The following is an 18,479-nucleotide window of genomic DNA, read 5'->3' as shown; positions in this document are numbered from 1 at the left end:
AACTGATATGATTACTATCTTTGAAAACTTAAAGTATGTAGTTAGGGATCTGGCTAGAAAGTCATACCTGAAGTATGGCTTGCAGTATCTCTTTCAGCTTTTTCCTTTGTATCACACCCAGTAACCTGTTCTGTGCAAATATTAGCATGCAAGACCCTGTCTGAGGTTGTAATAAAATTGAACTCTGGGCAAAATAGATGTCCCTTTTCTTGTGAGGAAATTCCTATGTAGTACCTTCCACCTCTACCCCATGAGGCTTTTGGTGGTGGTGGGGAAGTGGGAAGACACTTGTTACCTGAGTACTGCCTGCTTCAAAATACTTCTCTCCCTGGCAGTCATGAAGCCTAAAAATTCCATCATTATATAATCCTTTGGGTTAAGGCATAATTATTCAAAAACAAAAGCCTTTTTTTTTTTAATGGATCTATCCTAATGTAAAGTAGTAATTCATTTTTACAGTCAATTTGTGTGCTAATTCATAGAGAACAAGGCACAAATAAGACACGGGAAAGATAAATATTGAAGTGAAAAGTTGTTGGGGAATGAAGAGCCCAGTTAAATAAGAGTTTCTTATAAGATTCTATGCTGGGTGTGTGGGGAATATACAGAGGATGAGTATATTTCCTGCCCTTAAGGACATGGGGGAGTGGGATTCAAATGAAATCTATACAATTTTATTTTAATAGGAACAGTGTGATCATCTCTGTAGTAAACCTGACATTATGGGAAAATAGAGAAAAGCAATATACTAAGAGGAGGTTTCTAGAAGTATAATTTAAGCGAACACCCAAGAGGAGGTGCATATCAGACTGAGGTCCCAGGGTGTAGGAGCACTACTTGGTATGGACAGGATTAGATAAGGTGCTTTGGTTGAGGATCTTGGATAATGAATGAGTAGTGAATGAGTAGTAAAGAGTAGGAATTATAATGGCATGAGAGCATGCATTAGGGTCTCTGAAGGACTCTGTCAATTTTGATAGTTTTCTTGGACCTGGCCTAAACTAGAGTTGAGTCTCAGTTAAGTTGTTTTGCAGCCATAATTTTTCTTTTTTTTTAAGTTTATTTATTTTGAGAGAAGGCATGAGTGGTGGAGGGGCAGAAAGAGAGAGGGAGAAAGAATTCCAAGGCTCCGTGCTGTCTGTACAGAGCTCAAACACGGGGCTCAAGCCCATGAACCGAGAGATCATAACCTGAGCCAAAATCAAGAGTCAGATGCTCAACTGACTGAGCCACCCAGGCGCCTCTGTTTGAGATCTTTCTTCTAAAAAATTAAGTCATGTTGAAATATACTGCTATTATTTTGAAAATATTAAGGAAAAATAGAATTATGTTCAACTTTTAATTGTAGATATGTTTGTTAGTCATTTTGTTTAATATATTTTGCTGAGTTTCATTGGCCATTCCTCCTTCTTCCTTCCTTCCTTCCTTCCTTCCTTCCTCCCTTCCTCCCTTCCTCCCTCCCTCCCTCCCTCCCTCTCTTCCTTTCTTAATGATTTAACATATCTGAATTCAGGAAACATCTTAACATAAATCAACAACATGTCACAGTTAAAGTAGTGGTGTTTGTCTCTCTTAGTATATAAAATAATGGTGCATCTGAAATCGGGCATCTTAGAGTTGATAAAATAAAGAAAGAGATAATCCAGACAACTAGGACATTAAAACACTTTCAATGTAAGCAAAATTTGTTTTTCATATGCATTTTTGAAAATGAGAACATTTATTGGTGGATTAATAAGCATTTCCATTGAGGTTCACAATAAAATGAGGTTTAAAAGATACTGCTCTTAGCACGGAGCCTGCTTGGGATTTTCTCTCTCCCTCTCTCTCTGCTCCTCCCCTACTCATGCACACACACACTCTCTCTCTCTCTCTCAAAATAAATAAATTAAAAAAAAGATACCGCTGCTATATGTTAGTTGATAAACTATTATTTAAACTGTAGGGTCTGTAAATAATACCTACTGCCTTCTTTAGCATTGTCAAATTGCCACTAAAGTGTCTAAATAATTATTCTCAATCTCTGTACTTACCTGATAGAACTGGTAACTGCTTGTGGACCACTATAGGCTTCAGACTTCCCTTTGAGTGGCACTGTCCTATAGCATTATAATATTTGTTCATTTTGAGAGAGAGAGAGAGAGCACACGCAAGTGGGGAGGAGCAGAGAGAGAGAGACAGACACAGAATCGAAACAGGCTCCAGGCTCCGAGCTGTCAACACACAGCCCAACGCGGGGCTCAAACTCATGAACCATGAGATCATGACCAGAGCCGAAGTCGGACGCTCAACTGACTGAGCCACCCAGACACCCCTGTCCTATAGCATTATAAAGTGACCCTCTTATTTCTATTAAAATATAGTTCATCCAAATTCTACTTTGTCTGATGAGATTGTGACCCCTGCTTTCTTTTTGTTTTCATTTGCCTATTGTATCTTTGGTTTGCCATTTTGTTTTCAACTTTCCTGAGTTATATGATTTCAGGCATGTGTCTTATTTTCAACATAACATTGAGTTTTACTTTGTGATTATTCTTGAAATCAAATTTTTGATTTACACATCTGTACACACTATATCTTTAATAGGTATGCCATAGCCACTGTCTACAGAAGAAATAGGCTGTGGATATAGTTGTGAGTCAGATTAGTCCTTATCCTCATGGAGCTTATGGTCTAGGTAAATTTAAATTTTAGGACTCTGTTTGAGGAAAATAAATGTCTTAAGTTGGTTTCCTGTAACAGTTATTATATTGGAGCTTAGAGATGAAAATAATCTCTTAATTAAACTTGTCCAAATCCTTCCAGGACTTCATAATTTTAGGGAATTCTATAATTTATATGGCAAATTCTATAAAACATGAGTTATTTCATTTTAATATAATTGTAGGTTTTATTCTACCACTTAAGATCAATCTCTGATGTTTCTCTATGCTTCAGTGTTTTGGTTTTTTTTTTTGTTCTGAAATGGAAACTTACTCGGAACTTACTAGACTTTACAAAATACAAAATATTTTAAATGTGGATAAAAATTCCTTTGACTGATTTCTCAGGGCTTTAAAAATTGTTTTACCTTGGGGCACCTGGGTGGCTCAGTTGGTTGAGTGTCCGACTTTGGCTCAGGTCATGATCTCACAGTTTGTGGGTTTGAGCCCCGCATCAGGCTCTGTCTGTGCTGACAGCTCAGAGCCTGGAGCCTGCTTCAGAGTCTCTGTCTCCCCCTCTCTCTGCCCTTCCCCTGCTCAAAAATGAATAAACATTAAAATTTTTTTAACTGTTTTACCTTAATGAAGTTTTAGAAAATAACACAACATTTAATTTATTCCTTTCTTAGCCTCTTTATCATAAAGACTGAAAAGAGGCTTTTGAATTCAAAAAGAAAGAGTGTATGTATTCTTGTTGGTCATTTTTGTCTTTCTCTTTTTTTTTCTCTGTAGATTTGATAGAAGGTGTGGGAGTTTCTGTAGGTTTCAGATAAGTGGATAAAGTATTAGGAAAAGAATTGGAAGGATAATTGCTACCAAAGGACAGACTGAAGAGAATATAAAAACCTAGTAATAAGAGTTGGTCCAACTTAGAATTGACTACAGAATCATTTGCTCTGAATGAAGTAAATGAGATCTTATGTAGAAGATATAGAGCTTGCTTCATTTGCCCTACATTCTAAGCTTGCATATAGGAACTGCTTTTTGCCTGTCTTTCTAATCCATAGCTGGTGAAAATGTTACCTGCACTATACCTGATGGTGTGCCAATAGATATCACAGTGAAGTTGATGGTCTGCCTTGTACATCTCAACATTCTTGAACCACTTAATGTAAGTAACATTAAGATCTGCACTTGAGATACTTCAGATAAAATCACATTATTTTCTTTAGATGACAAGTAATTGTAAGTTTACCCTAGATTTCACATTTTTCAGTAACCCAGGAAGTCACCATAAGCATCAAATTATTTGTGTGTGAATATCTTACAAAAGCTGAACTGGGCTTGTAATAATTTGTTTCTCTTCTTTTTTTAAGTTTATTTATTTATTTTGAGAGAGAAGGAGAGAGTGTGCGCATGTGAGCTCAGGAGGGGCAGAAAGAGATAAGGGAGAGAGACAATCCTAAGCAGTCTCTGCAACGTCATTGCAGAGCCCAGTGGGGGGCTCAGACCCACAAACTGTGAAATCATGACCTGAGCCAAAACCAAGAGTTGGATGCTTAACCAACTGAGCCACCCAGGTGCCCCTTGTTTTCCTTTTTAAATGAGAACAATCCAGAGATCAGAATTTGAGATTGGGCTTTTTAGACAGTTGGTAAATTCTGAAAGTTCTTCCCTTTTGCCAGCTTTGGAGTATTTCGTTGAATAAAAAAATTTATTGGGCATCTGCTTTGCAGACCTTAGGATAAGGTATTGAATATAATACACAAACCCTGCCCTCATGGATCTTTTATTCTAATGGGAGTAAATGGATAACAAAATAAATATGCAAAATATAGGATGTTAGTTGGTGGTACATACTCTGGAAAAAATCAAACAGTGAAGAACAGAGAATATTGGGAGTAGGAGGGTGGTCAGGAAAGCCCTCTCTGAAAAGGTGACCTTTGAATAATGACAGAAATATCAGCAAACACAGAGTCCCTGAAGCTTGGGTATGTTTGTCTTAGAGAAAGAGCACAGCAAGTCAGTGTTGTCTTAGCTCCTGCCATGTCTGCTTACACCAGGCCTTCAAAAGTAATGTGTGGCTCAGTCGGTTGAGCATCTGACTTCAGCTCAGGTCATGATCTCACAGTTTGTGAGTTCAAACCCCACGTTGGGCTCTCTGCTGTCAATGCAGAGCCTGCTTCGGATCCTCTGTCCCCCTCTCTCTCTGCTCCTTTCCCACTTATGCTTGATCTCTCTCAAAAATAAATAAACATTAAAAAAAAATACTTTAAAAGTAATATGTTGAATGAGTGATGGTAGTATGAGTTCTTTCTAATAGAGAAATAGAGATTCAGAAATGAATAGAAAAATGGTTATTTAAAGCTGTTTTCATTAAACCTTGCTCCTTTTCGGCTTGCTTCAAATAACTGATAGACATGTGAAAAGAGAAATATACCTACATGTCCATATTTGTAATGATTGTTTGACTTCAGACTTTTATTTTGGGGTCTAGCCTCTCTTGACAACACTAGTGGAACAGAATCCTGAAGATATGGGAGACCTCTATCTAGATGTTGCTGAAGCTTTTCTGGATGTTGGTGAATATAATTCTGCACTTCCCCTCCTTAGTGCACTAGTCTGCTCTGAAAGATACAACCTCGCAGTAGTTTGGCTTCGGCATGCAGGTAATACTTCTTTGTGGGAGGGAGAAGTTTTAATCATATAAACAGGCAAGAACTTACTTTCCAAAATGGTAATAATTATTTAAAATATTAATGTCTTGGTAAAAGTGAAAGTATTTCTAGTTTCAGGGCAGTTTTTTGAAAATCAGTTTCTTTTGTCTGCTTGTTTTTTGAATATAGTTGACACACAGCGTTACATTAGTTTTAGGTGTACAACATAGTGATTCTGCAACCCTATGAATGTTAGTATTTTAAATTGTCATGGTATGCCACTATATGATTTCCCCCACATTAATGCTTTGGAAGAAAGATTTACTTAATGCTACCGGAATGAAGTAGGACTAACCATGTCCTTGGTAAAAATACTTTATACAAGTCATTTACCTGTCTTAACCATAGGCTCTGACTTCTAGTAATAGATTGTCAGACTTGGGGTGCTGTCTAATTTTGAAAGAGTTTTTATGGATTTATATTTAATATTTTATTTTGAGAAAAAATTTCATGTATTTTCAGTGTTCTTTGAGCTGCAAATGTATGCTCAAGATTGGGTTTTATGTATCATTTCATTTTATTGTATCTAAATTTATAATAATCTGAAATAAATCATTTTATTGTATCTAAATTTATAATAATCTGAAATAAATCATGTAAAAAAAATAGGGGCGCCTGGGTGGCGCAGTCGGTTAAGCGTCCGACTTCAGCCAGGTCACGATCTCGCGGTCTGTGAGTTCGAGCCCCGTGTCGGGCTCTGGGCTGATGGCTCGGAGCCTGGAGCCTGTTTCCGATTCTGTGTCCCCCTCTCTCTCTGCCCCTCGCCCGTTCATGCTCTGTTTCTCTCTGTCCCAAAAATAAATAAACGTTGAAAAAAATTAAAAAAAAAAAAATAAATAAAGTAAAAAAAATAGCTTAAGAAAAACAACTAAATTTCTTAAATGTATGAAATCCAAAAATATTCTAATGGGATTTTGTATTGAATCAACATAAAAGATGCATTAAAAGTTGAATAGTTTTTGTCTAAAATATTACATGATAGCAGAAAGTTCTAATAGTTCTTAAAATATTATATAATGGTAGAAAGTTTTCTATAACTAGAGAAGCATTGATTGACAATTTGGGTTATTTTGAGACCTATCACAATATGAAATTGCTAAGAACACTTAAAGATAACTCTTTACTGTTTGGATGAGTGAACATGAATACAAATGTAATAACCATCATAAAAACATTATTTGTGATATTTGAATTTAAAAGACATGAGCAGGGAGATGGAGTTTTTATTGCTTACTATCAAAGTTTAACCTAAAGATGATACTCGGGAGAGAGTTGAGAAATTCGAGATTTGAGAAAGCAATTGAAAGTGAAAGAACCATTTTAGGAGGTAATTGTAATGAAAAGGGAATGAGATGGAAAAGGCCTAGATTAGTGTTGTCGCTGGAGAGTTCAACTGGTAGGATTTAATGACTGATTGGCATAAAGTTTGAGGAATAGAGCCCAGTAACTTCCCTTCTGAGAACTTACCCTGAGGAAATAATTGAGTGAGATGAGGGGAGGTAGTTTATATTGGGTATCACAAAACTCAGGAGCCTGGCAAATAACGAAAATGAGTGAAGTGGGCAAGTGAAGAGGCGCAGGGCTTGGGGGGAGAACTGGAGAGCCCTCTCTAGAGGATGCTGCTGTTTCTCAGCATAGGCTGATGTGCCATGTGGGAACAGGAGAGTGTTGCCAATTCAGATTTGTCAAAAGAATCCGGTAACTTAGAGTTCATAAAAATTCGAAATTTAAAAAACGGAGGCCATGTATTGTTTTTAACAGCACTGTGGCCTAACAAAACACCTCTGTGGGTTAAATAGGTTTGCCAATTTTTAGACATGGTTTATATACATGAAAATGTTTACTGCATTGCTATGTATTAGAGTATAAATTCAGAAATAACCTAAATATCAGATAATATGGTTAAATAAATAGTTGAATGTTATAACCATTCAAAATGCTAAGGAAGATGTGGGAAATGTGGAAAGTATAATGCTAATAAGTAAATAAAGCAGAACCTCAAAGTGTATGTATGTGCCGATTACATCCTTGTAGCAATTTGGATTTAGAGAAATCAATAGATGGATCAATCAGTAGATGGAGATTAGAAGGAATGGCTGTTTTAAAGTATTAGAAATATGCAGACATTTCATTTTTATAATTCTTTAAAGTGGAATATTTTATATTTAATATTATATTTTATATTAATTTTATATTTAATATAAGAAATATTTAATATTTCTTTAAAGTGGAAAAATAATTTTGGCAAGCTTACAAATCTGTAGATCATATTTATTATGCTTTATTTTAACATCATCTTAGAATGTTTAAAGGCCTTAGGCTATATGGAACGCGCTGCGGAAAGCTATGGCAAAGTGGTTGATCTGGCCCCCCTTCATTTGGATGCAAGAATTTCACTTTCCACCCTTCAGCAGCAGCTGGGCCGTCCTGAGAAAGCTCTGGAAGCTCTGGAACCAATGTATGATCCAGATACTTTAGCACAGGATGCAAATGCTGCACAGCAGGTAGGCCATGTCATGTGAAAGGAAGTTTTCCTTGGTGGATTGTGTTTTTGAACTTTTTCCTCCATTAAGGATGTGTATACGGTTTGTATCCAAAAGATTTATTTTAGTGTATTAAATTCACTGTTTTTGAAAAGTAATTTTGAATTTAAGTTTCAGCCTCTTGTTAGACACTGTAAGTTATGTGTCTAAAATGTTGGATCTTAAGTTGTGAAAGATCATAAAGCAAATGTTGTTAAGGTTTGGTTTCTAAAACAAAACTCTTCTGGGGCGCCTGGGTGGCTCAGTCGGTTAAGTGTCTGACTTCGGCTCAGGTCATGATCTCACAGTTTGTGAGTTCGAGCCCCGTGACAGCTTGGAGCCTGGGGCCTGCTTCAGATTCTGTGTCTCCTTCTCTCTCTCTGTCCCTCCCCCCACTTGTGTTCTGTCTCTGTCTCTCAAAAATAAATAAATGTAAAAAAAAAAAAAAATTAAAAAAAAAAAAAAACTCTTCCATGCAGACAAAACAACTTACAGCAAAGGAATCTTGTCACATTCATTATCATGTGCTTATTTATTTAGGAACTGAAGTTATTGCTTCATCGTTCTACTCTATTGTTTTCCCAAGGCAAAACGTATGGTTATGTGGATACCTTACTTACCATGTTAGCCATGCTTTTAAAGGTGGGTAATGGTCTTTCCTTATGTTAGTGCTGTTGACTGTTTAAATGTTTAGAATTTGATTTAAACATAGATTATAGCTATTTTATAACTGTTCTACTCTCAAACTTTTGAAAATGAAAGTCAGATATAGACAAAAGACTTAGAGGTTACTGGTATGTATGACCTTTGAACAACATGGGAGTTAGGACCATCAACCCTAACACAGTTGAAATTCGCATATAACTTTTAACTTCCCCAAAACATAACTACTACTAGCCGACTGTTGACTGGAAGCCTTACTGATAACATGAACAGGTGATTAACACATATTTTGTGTGTTAAAGGTATTGTGTACTGTATTCTTAAAATAAAGGAAGCTAGAGAAAAGAAAATGTTGTTAAGAAAATTATAAGGAAGAGAAAATACATTTATAGTACTGTACTATAAAAACCCATGTATAAGTGAACCTGTGCAGTTCAAACCTGTATGGTTCAAGGGTTGACTGTAACTGAAAGTTCTACATGAAAGTGTAAACTTGACTGTAGGTAGAGTAAGTGAAATAAAGTCTTTGCTAGTACAAATTCAGAAAAGTGAGAACCATAGTGTTGTCAGTTACTGGCTTTGTAGACAGTACCACGTGCCAAAATTGTTCACTTTGCAAAAATGTTTTCCATGTGTGACATCATTTCCAAGTCTAGCTTTTTTTCAGGGAAGTGGTTATGTGTGCATGTACATATGTTATAAGTTAATGTGAATTGCCTTCTTTTTCCCTGCTAAGGTAAGCAGTGTGATCTAAATTCCCTTGGGAAGAAAAAAAATAAGTCTGTTCTCTTTTAGGTGTTTAAATACACAGTAATTTGGCCTTTTTTTTTTCCCTACTAAAGAAGATTTCAGGTATACCTGTGGTACTTGTGACCCATAGATTTTCTTTAAAAAATTATATGACTGGAGTGCCTGACGGGCTCATTTGGAGGGGCACAAGACTCTTTATCTTGTGGTTGTGAGTTTGAGCCCCATGTTAGGTATGGAGATTACTTAAAAATAAAATATTAAAAAAAGTATATGACTAAAAAAATCTCAAATTGTTATTTTAAATTCAGGTAGCAATGAATAGAGCTCAAGTTTGTTTGATATCTAGCTCCAAATCTGGAGAGAGGCATCTCTACCTTATAAAAGTGTCAAGAGACAAAATATCAGACAACAGTGACCAAGAGACCGCAAATTGTGATGCAAAAGGTAATTACTTTCATTTGCTTTATTGCATAAAATGTGACTGAATTCAAAAAATATTCATGAAATAATACCTGATAGTAACTTAATTGAAAATATACCCTTTTCTGGGGCACCTGGGTGGCTCAGTCAGTTGAGTATCTGACTCTTGATTTTGGCTCACGTCATGATTTAGCGTTGTGGGATGGAGTCCCACGTCCGGCTCCCCGCTCAGCATAGATCCTACTTAAGATTCTCTTTCCCTCTCACTTCCTCTCTCTCTCTCTCCCTCTCCCTCTCCCTCTCCCTCTCCCTCTCCCTCTCGCTCTCCCTCTCGCTCTCCCTCCCTCCCTCTCCCTCTCCCTCTCCCTCTCTGCCCCTCTCCTCTGCTCTCTCTCTCTCTCTCTCTCATAGAAAGAAAAGAAAATACACCGTTTTCAAATAAAATGAAATATCTAATCCAGATCCTTCAAGTATAATAAACTCATTTGATGTTAAAAGAAGAAAAGGAAGGCTACATGTAAATACTTTACTTTTTAAAAATTAGAAGGAAACCATCTGCTTGGATCTCCCTGTGAAAAAACTAAACAGAATTTTTGACCTTTTAAGAAGAAAATATGTTATTTTAAGAAATTTGTGAAGATTAGATGGCAATATAAATTACTATATTTGTCCAGTCACTTCAATTACATGTATTTCATTCTCTGTTAAATTCATTTTTGATAAATGTAGCAATAGTCATAGAAACTCTAAAATAAATTGCTCTGACCTAGTCTCGAGTAATTTGATTTTAAAAGGCGTCTATATTTAGTAATGCCTCAGGTATGCCTCAAGTATGTTTGGGTGAGGTTGAAAAGAGAAACTTGAAAAGAGTCTAAACTGGAGGTATCAGTCTGTCAATGTGTGCAGTGTGCAATGGAAAAGGGTTTTAAAATCCAGAAGAGCTGAATCTCTGTAAGTACATTATGAGGACCTAACGTAAGTAGGTTTTGCAGGGGAGGAGAGTCAGGAAAGGAATGAGGATCAGCTGCTCATAATCTAGATATAAATGCCTCAGAAGCCTATCTCTACAGCTCATGGATTCTGGGCCCATCTCAAAGGTAGACTCTGCTTCATGTGTTTAAGACTATATTTTCTTATATTTTTCTCTATATGTGATTCTGTCGAGTTTTCTCTTTCAGTATTTTCTCATTTCAGGTCCATTGTTGGTTTTTCTTAGGTTCATAAAGGGGTTTTTTTGTTAATTTCATCATGGTAGGGATCATGTTACATTTGTGTACCAGGATAGGATGAACAAGGTCTCTTTATGTTACATGCATCTTTGTACTTTTTTTTTTTTAAGTTTATTTATTTTTTTTGGAGAAAGCATGAGTGAGGGAGAGAGCACAAGTGAGGGAGAGGCAGAAAGAGAGGGAAAGAGAGAATTCCAAGCAGTCTCTGCGCTGTCAGCACGGAGCCCAGTGCGGGTTTGAACTCACAAACTGTGAGCTGAAATCAAGAGTCAGATGCTTAACTGACAGAGCTACCCAGGCATGCCTGTACTCTGATTTTTTCACTCAACATTTTCTCACATATGTTATCTCATGCTGGTCTCTTCATAGCTATTATCATTAAGGAATGTTTAATACTCCATTGGATAGCAATCCCATAATTTAATTATTCCCTTATTATTTTTTGATATATGGTTGTTTCTGATAATTTTCTTTTATAAATAATACTATGCATTTATCCATATTTTTGACTATTTGTGTAGGATATATTCTCAGGAGAATTACTGGGTCAAAGACTAAAAAATTTTTATAGCTTTTGATATTTCTCGAGTTATAAATTTATAAAAAAGGACGCTCTTACAGACAAGATTTTGAAGGAAAAGAAATTTGGAGGCAGAGAAAATATTAAGATTATAAAAAGATCAAGAACAATCTAAATCTTGAAGTCCTTTGCTAAGCAAACTTTTGAATTCCTTGTATGTGCAGAATCCTGTATCTGACTGCAGTCATGGAATACTCACTTACTTTTTCTGCCCTGGAGGACCATATATCCTAGCTAGCACTGACAGATACAGATGACATAGCTGGACTTTGTAGAGGACAAACCAGAAGTAAGAATTACCTGGGGTTGTGGATTGTTAGGCAGAGCAGAGGGCTGGTGTTGAAGTAGTGTAAGCAGAAAACTATCCACTTCATCATTGTCTAAAGAGTGTTGGCAAGAATTCAGGCCCATAGGAATGTGTATATTAAATTTAGCCTTAAAATTGATCATAGGGATTTTTCTAATATTGTTATTTCTGAAAATACAGTGTCCTAACTGATTTTCACTGGTATCATTTTAGCAATATTTGCTGTACTCACAAGTGTCTTGACAAAAGATGACTGGTGGAACCTTCTGTTGAAGGCCATATACTCCTTATGCGACCTATCCCGATTTCAAGAGGCTGAGTTACTTGTGGATTCTTCACTGGAATATTATTCATTTTATGATGACAGGCAAAAACGCAAAGAATTAGAATACTTTGGTCTGTCTGCTGCAATACTGGACAAAAATTTCAGAAAGGCATACAACTATATCAGGTAATTTTCCAATAACTTATTTTAGATTCTTTGAAAGAGGATGTGTATTTACTTTGATTTAGTCTCTCATACTCAAGAATTAATAAATTGTTTTAACTCTCTTGTGGCTTACAGGTAAATTCAAATCATTGATGATTCTCAGAGGCATGCCCTCTCATATATTTAACCTCTTGTACCTCAGTCTCCCCATTTATAAAATGGATATTATAATATTACCTCCTTGTAGGATTATTGTGAGAGTTAAGTGAATTATTATAGATATGGCCTTTTAACAATGTCTGGCACACACTGTTATTAGCTGTTACTCACTGTTCATTGTACTGGAGCTGTAGTGGGCTGGGGGAGAATAGGTGAAACTTAAACTACTTGATTCTTTTTTTTTGGTTTAAAAGTTTTGTTAAAAAGAACAAACAAGATGTAGAAATACTAACTCAAGTAGCATCTTCTGAGAAAAATCACTGTGTGAGTGTTTATGCTTAAATATGTTGCAATAGTCTGGTTTTCATTGTAGGAAAATGTTGCTGCGCTGAATGAAGTATTTCATTCTTAGAATCAGAAGTTTTTCTTTTTACATTATTTTTTACCCTCCCTCTCTGTCTGCAATTTTAGGGTGATGGTAATGGAAAATGTCAATAAACCTCAGCTCTGGAACATTTTCAATCAGGTTACCATGCATTCCCAAGAGGTACGACATCATCGCTTCTGTCTTCGCCTAATGCTGAAAAACCCAGATAATCATGCCCTGTGTGTCTTAAATGGACACAATGCATTTGTATCTGGTAGTTTTAAGCACGCGCTTGGTAAGTGTCCTATATGTGACTTTGTCAAGTGTGGATGGTATGATGGTTAACAGCCGGGCCTGGAGCAGAAAACTACCTGTGTTTATGGGGTTTTTTTGTTTGTTTGTTTGTTTGTTTATTTATTTTTGAGACAGAGAGAGACAGAGCATGAACAGGGGAGGGGCAGAGAGAGAGGGAGACCCAGAACCGGAAGCAGGCTCCAGGCTCTGAGCCATCAGCCCAGAGCCCAACACGGGGCTCGAACTCACGGTCCGTGAGATGATGACCTGAGCTGAAGTCGGATGCTTAACCAACTGAGCCACCCAGGCGCCCCTACCTGTGTTTAAATAGCAGCTCCCTCATGGCAAGTTATTCTACCTCCCAGTGCTTCAGTTTCTTTATCTCTGAAATGGAGGTAATGATTGGACCTGCCTTACAAATTATTGTGAAAATTAGATGAGTTAATGTAAAGCATTAAAAAAAAATGCCTGGCACATACAGTAAGTAGCTGTAAGTGTTGGCAGTAATGATAATAATGAATATTAGTATTTATTTTTTTTTACAAAGCTTTGGTTCAAAAGGCTGAAGTAAGCCAATAATTCTCCTGCTTAGACTTGTTTGTTTTCTAAATAATTTTCATTAATTATGGATGCTTTGCAGGGTGCCTGGGTGCCTCAGTCGATTGAGCATCTGACTCTTGATTTCTGCTCAGGTCATTATCCCAAGGTCATGGGATTGAACTCTGTGTCAGGCTCTGTGTGGAGCGTGAAGCCTGCTTGAGACTTTCTCTCTCTCTCCCTCTGCCCCTCTCCCTGGTTCATGCGGTCTCTGTCTAAAAAAAAATATATGTGTGTGTGTGTGTGTGTGTGTGTGTGTGTGTGTGTGTATGGATTCTTTGCTACCTGATTTTAATTTGCTATAGTACAAAAATGGATTTAAGATTTGCTGATAGTTTGTTCCTTAAGGAGACAAGTCTTTATACCAAGATTTATTTACATTGTGCTTGCTAATTCTAATTAAACTCAGGGAAAATTAATCACTTGAAATTTTCTATAATAGGGAATCAGAAGCAAATTAGAAAAATACCTGGCCAAATGTTTAAATTTAAAATGAGGCATGTATCTCTTGCTGCCTAAGAGCTAGTGTTGCCCAACTCACTTGACAGTAACCTTGAACATCAGATGTTGAAACTTACCTCTGGTGTGTGTGTTTTGGAACTGTTTAATGGTAAGAAAATATAAAACAGATTTATATTATTTTCCTATATTTAGGACCTTTTGCAGAAGGTAAAAATAGAAAGTGCAAATGGCAGTCTACCATCTGTGCTGCTAAAGAGATTCTGTGGTGCCATGTCTTCTGGCACAGAGCTGGAAAGAATAGAAGTTTTTACCTATGTATGATAAATTATAGATCATCCCTTTATAAAAAAATTTGCTTAAAAATTTGCTTATCAAAAAAATAAAAATTTTGCTTAAATTCCCCTGTCTCATATGGATAAACTTTTGACATGAAGCAGTTACATATGTAAATACATGGAAACAAGGAAAACATGTTTTTCTCAGGAAAAACAAAGTAGTGCTCCATTTGGGAAACAACATCCATAATCCTAAAAAACAAAACAGAGCTATTTTTCTTTTTTTCATCTCCATGATCTATCACATTTGAATTTATAACAAAAGAATTCACCAAAGACACATTCCCTTGTTTCTTTTAAAATAGATTTAAGATCTTAAAATAGACTTAGGATCACAATTGGTAAATTATTTTGGAAGTATTACTCTACATGGAAATGTCTAGCTGTGCCTAAAAGAAGGTTTTAGTTGCTCATATTTAATCTGGGTGATCAGGATATATTTATAGGTAAATCCTCCTAATTTTGTTATATTTTATACATTGTTTTAAAATTTCAAATTAATGTGCATCTGATTGATATTTTAAAATGTACACCTTGCATATGTTAAAAATCAGTACTGTTTAGCAATAAAGTATATTTGAATAACTGAAGAAATAGGGAACTATGCTCTTGTCACACCCATCTGACACCACTGTTCTTTTTTCAGGACAATATGTGCAAGCCTTTCGCACCCATCCCCATGAACCTCTCTATAGCCTGTGTATAGGCCTAACGTTTATTCACATGGCCTCTCAGAAGTATGTATTAAGGAGACATGCTCTTACTGTGCAGGTAATTCATTTAGATTTCTCATTACTTGGTTTTATGTTCTTTAAAAATGAATATACTTAATGCTTTTGTTGTCCTGCTTTAGAAGGAATACCTGCTTAGTATACATACATGTTGGGAGTTCCAACACCTATCCCTCTGTTTAGCACTCAGCATGGACTCAACATCTAGTGGTGGTGCTCCTGGCTAAGACTTATGTAGCCATGTAGAAAGGGTACACAGCCAGATCACAAAGAGGACACAGAAGAGTCTGGAGGCTTCCTTAAGACTTTGGAGCCCCTAAGACCTCCAGTCTTGTAGGTCCTGATGACTGATTTATTGTAAATCAGTTTTAAAAATACATAATATATATATCTAGTAATGTATGAATATGTGACTGTGTTGACTGTTTCTTTACATCACCACCAACAAATTGCTCTTTTAAAGTTTTCATGGTTGTAGTCTTTTTATTTTCTTGTTTACTTTTTTACTTCTCTAATAAGAATGTAGGGGCGCCTGGGTGGCGCAGTCGGTTAAGCGTCCGACTTCAGCCAGGTCACGATCTCGCGGTCCATGAGTTCGAGCCCCGCGTCAGGCTCTGGGCTGATGGCTCAGAGCCTGGAGCCTGTTTCCGATTCTGTGTCTCCCTCTCTCTCTGCCCCTCCCCCGTTCATGCTCTGTCTCTCTCTGTCCCAAAAATAAATAAACATTGAAAAAAAAAATTAAAAAAAAAAAAAGAATGTAAACTCCAAGAGATCAGGGATTCTATCTGTCTTGTTTACCACTGTATCTTTAGTACTTTTGTGTTGTTTTTATATGTTTGACTCATGTAAAGACATGTTTTTTAAGTAGTTATGGAAGGAAAAAAATGTTGACTTGAATGGAATAGCAGGATTCAGTAAAGGAATTTTTCATGTGGGTTTGGTTTTTAAAGTAAAATGGTTAAAAGAAAGCCTAAATTCAAATGATGATAATTGTTAAAGCTAGGTGTTGGGATTCATTATAATGTTCTCTTTACTTTTGTATGTTTGAAATTTTTCATAATAAAAAGTAAAACCAAAACCAAAAGACAATTGTGATATTTATCGACCTCTTGCTCTAAGTTTTTTTCTCTCTTAATGGATACTTTTGCTGTTTTAGGTAATGTAGGATTGTTTATAAATTAAATATATAATGAGCACCCACTGTGCTAGGAGTGGGGATATAGTAGTGAATGAGAATACAGGCAGAATTCCTTACCCTCATGAAGCTTATATTCTGGTAAACATTAATAGGAAATTTTTATGGATTGATTCATTACTAAATAGTTAAAATAGGGGTGCCTGGGCTCAGTTGGTTGAATGTCTGACTCTTATTTCAGCTCAGGTCATGATCCCAGGGTTGTGAGATCGAGCCCCACATCAGGCTCCATGCTGAGTATGGAGCCTGTTTAAGATTGTTTCTCTTACTCTGCCCTTCTCTCCCACTTATGCTCTCTTTCTGTCTCTAAATAAGTAAATAAAAAAAATAGTTAAAGTATGTAGTTTTTGCCTGGTAGGGAAAAAATTTATGTACTGCACAGTAATTTAGAAGCTAACTTTCAAATCACTGGTATATTTAAACAGCAGTGTTTAGTTGGTTGGAGATTGAGATAAAACAAGAAGTGATGGGTGTATGGGGGTTTGTTGTCCTAATCTGTCTACTTTTGTGTATGTTAAACATTTTCCATTAAAAAAAGTTTCTAAAAACAAGTTTCATTGTAAATACCGTGATTCTTAAATTGTTTTAATTTCTTGTGAATCTATTTCCTTATGCTACATGATCATAATTAATTTTCCTTTGGAGTAGTTAAAAACAAACTAATTTCATATGTTTTAATATCTTTCCTACCTTCTTATTATACTGTGAAAGTAAATCTTATAATTCTGCCCGTATTTAATATTTTATGTACAGTGTATATTACTTGGACACTTTAGTGAATAATGTGACAAAAATGTTTGAAAGTAACACAGTTAATGTAAAAAGGACTCTTTTATTTCTATTCCATTAAATTTTTTGTTTGTCAAAACTCTTATCGCCTAAGAGATAAAGTGGCTGTCTCTATTACCTAGTTTTTAAATCACTAAATATTTGAATAGTGTTTCAGTGGTCTCCTAAGTTTGTTAAAAATTTCTTAAAATGCAGCAGGTAATTCAAATCCTGTTACTGTATCAGAAGACCTACAAGTTTATTTGGGTTGCAGTAATTCATCTGGGCTTATTATTCTTTCTCAAATTTTTATCTTTAAATTTGTCATCTTAAAATAGGAAGATTTGCTATTTCTCTGAGACTAATAGTTTGTCTGCTTTACTTAACAGAACCATGATTTTCAGTGGAGTAGAAGTTATAGTCACCTATAAATATGGGTTATTTTATTATGCAGAAAGTATGAGTTTAGTGAACATAATTATTTTTATTCCTAAAATGCATTAATTCTAAAGAATTCATTAATTTTTTTTTTTTTATGAAGAAAAATTTGTGACCATTTATCAGAAAGCAGATCACCCAGGAAATAGTTGCATTTTATAGTCTATACTCACAGCTGGAGATTATATTTATTTAATTACTTAACATAGGACACTTGCACTTTTGCAGTAGGTAACTTTCTGCAGCTGGTAACTTGAAGATGCATTAAAGGGGAAAATGAATACAGTAAGAGATGAAGCAGGTGCTTTTTGGACACTGTGACACGTGGAGCCTGCAGTATTCTATCTGTGTTCTGATATTTTTTCCATAAAGTCTTTGAGTCAGAAGCTTTCAGGGGAAGAATAATCAAGTTTTTTGGGTTAAGAGGTTATTAAGGTCCTGAGAGGTAACTTACAAAAAAGGTACCATTGACCCAGAAAGTTTAGGTATACTTAAGTGAGTTTGTCCCTGAGAAGAAACCTTTCTAAAATTACCATTTTAAGAGCTTAGATTTTATATTTTGCTCAAGCTTTTAGACATCTTGAATCAAGAAGTTTATGGGCCTCAGGGCACCTGGGTGGCTCAGTTGGTTAAACATCTGACTTCAGCTCAGGTCATGATCTTGCAGTGATGGTGCAGAGCCTGCTTGGGATTCTCTCTCTCTCCCTCTCTCTCTCTCTATGCCCCTCCCCCACTCATGCATGCGTGCTCTCTCACCCTCCCCCCCCAAAAAAAGAAAAAAAAAGTTTATTGGCCTCTAATGTCACAAAAGCCAACTTGGAACCTTAAAAACAATCCTGTGTTCTTAAAGATTATGGATCTTTGACAGTTTTA

General features: G+C 36.0%; 1 protein-coding gene across 1 annotated transcript in view; it reads left to right on the top strand.

Annotated features, from left to right (window-relative positions):
• Positions 1-18,479, top strand: part of GTF3C3 (general transcription factor IIIC subunit 3) — a 40,324-nt gene that overhangs the window by 18,102 nt on the left and 3,743 nt on the right. The window contains exons 9-16 of the mRNA XM_030325403.1: positions 3,710-3,813; positions 5,140-5,311; positions 7,661-7,863; positions 8,422-8,523; positions 9,603-9,738; positions 12,044-12,281; positions 12,891-13,081; positions 15,121-15,245. Coding sequence (XP_030181263.1) covers positions 3,710-3,813; positions 5,140-5,311; positions 7,661-7,863; positions 8,422-8,523; positions 9,603-9,738; positions 12,044-12,281; positions 12,891-13,081; positions 15,121-15,245 — 1,271 coding nt within the window. The remainder of the gene's footprint in view (positions 1-3,709; positions 3,814-5,139; positions 5,312-7,660; positions 7,864-8,421; positions 8,524-9,602; positions 9,739-12,043; positions 12,282-12,890; positions 13,082-15,120; positions 15,246-18,479) is intronic.

The sequence above is a fragment of the Lynx canadensis genome, chromosome C1 (assembly GCF_007474595.2).
Source record: "Lynx canadensis isolate LIC74 chromosome C1, mLynCan4.pri.v2, whole genome shotgun sequence".
NCBI lineage: Eukaryota > Metazoa > Chordata > Mammalia > Carnivora > Felidae > Lynx > Lynx canadensis.
Note: the sequence above shows the minus strand (reverse complement) of the source record. Positions and strands in the feature narration are given on the sequence as shown.